This window comes from Oratosquilla oratoria, chromosome 22 (genome assembly GCF_046742065.1).
Source record: "Oratosquilla oratoria isolate Oo_2021 chromosome 22, ASM4674206v1, whole genome shotgun sequence".
NCBI lineage: Eukaryota > Metazoa > Arthropoda > Malacostraca > Stomatopoda > Squillidae > Oratosquilla > Oratosquilla oratoria.
The window spans coordinates 19,071,419-19,072,638 of record NC_134798.1 but is presented as its reverse complement, the minus strand read 5'-3'; the positions used below and the strand labels follow the sequence as shown (position 1 = coordinate 19,072,638).

Genomic DNA, 1,220 nt, shown 5'->3' with positions numbered 1-1,220 from the left:
TTCTACATTAAGGTGAGCACCATATTTTCTGAGTAAATATTTATTATATGGTACTACAAACCTGCAGTCAACCTCATGGACGCCCACTCTAACAGAATCTCCATTATTTCTGCGTCTGTAAAGAGGATATCCAGAAACATTTGTTATAGTCTCCTCCTGATACGGCATAGGAAATTTCTTTTGACACTCTCCCTCTACCATACAGATTGAATTGGGATTAAATGTACCGCAGGGTCCATGAATCATGAGTTTTTTTCATTAATTCTCTCAATTCTGGATCATGTTCTGATGTTAATTCAGCTGAAACAATATTATCAATTTGTTCTTTAGTTTTAATTTGATCTTCTTCACGCAGCATGATTAGCATGTGACAATGCGGGAGACCTCTTTTCTGAAATTCAATAACATGTATCGCAGCAATAGGTACAAGTACATGTTTGTCCTTTATGTCAATCATTAATTCATTGAGATGTTGTTTGAAAACTCGTGCCAACAAATCAGGTCTGTTCTGTGCAGTTTCATGAGGCTGTAAGTTTTCAGTTACTTCTCGACATTTTGGATTGCAAGTATATGTTATAAATAAATCAGACCTTCCATACTTGCAAACTATTGCCATTGCATCTTGATAGCATTGTTGCATATTTCGTGGGCTCCCTGTGAAGGATGATGGCAAAATGACAGGTACTCCAGGATCTTCATTTTCATTATTTCTTGCAAGGTGATCCATCAAACCTGAATACATTGCAACTCTTAGTTGTTCTTGATTTTCTGCAATGAATTTCAAACGACAACCCTCTACTTTAACATAAGCATCAACTATATATTGCTGAAATAGTTTTCCACCACTGTGTATTGGACTGAAGCCACCTCTTATAGCTAGACGATATGCATAAAATTCCTGCATAGTAACCTTGTTACGAACTCTAGTTTGCCTATTTTCTACATGAGTAATGTTTATATGCCATCCGAATTCACCATGAGGAAAGAGAAGAGGGTAAATCATTGGATCAAGATGGCAAGAGGGGTAGGATATCCTCTCCCTCTGTTGTCCTTCAGGGTACACTATAATGTCACGCTGGACAGGAGGTGCTCCATCATCACCGACAAATATTGCTGCAATTTCATCATTTGTTGGATTATTATATCTCCTCGCATCAGGGCCGGCAATAAATTGCATGGTTATTTATCTGGGAGGGATATTTTGTAATGTAGCTCTCTGT

The 1,220-nt window shown here is 37.7% G+C and overlaps 1 protein-coding gene across 1 annotated transcript; it reads right to left on the bottom strand.

Annotated features, from left to right (window-relative positions):
- Positions 1–217: 217 nt before the first annotated feature.
- Positions 218–904, bottom strand: LOC143037298 (uncharacterized). The gene has a single exon (XM_076205433.1). It carries the CDS (start codon positions 902–904, stop codon positions 218–220), a length of 687 nt encoding a protein of 228 aa, XP_076061548.1.
- Between the last annotated feature and the right edge of the window lie 316 nt (positions 905–1,220).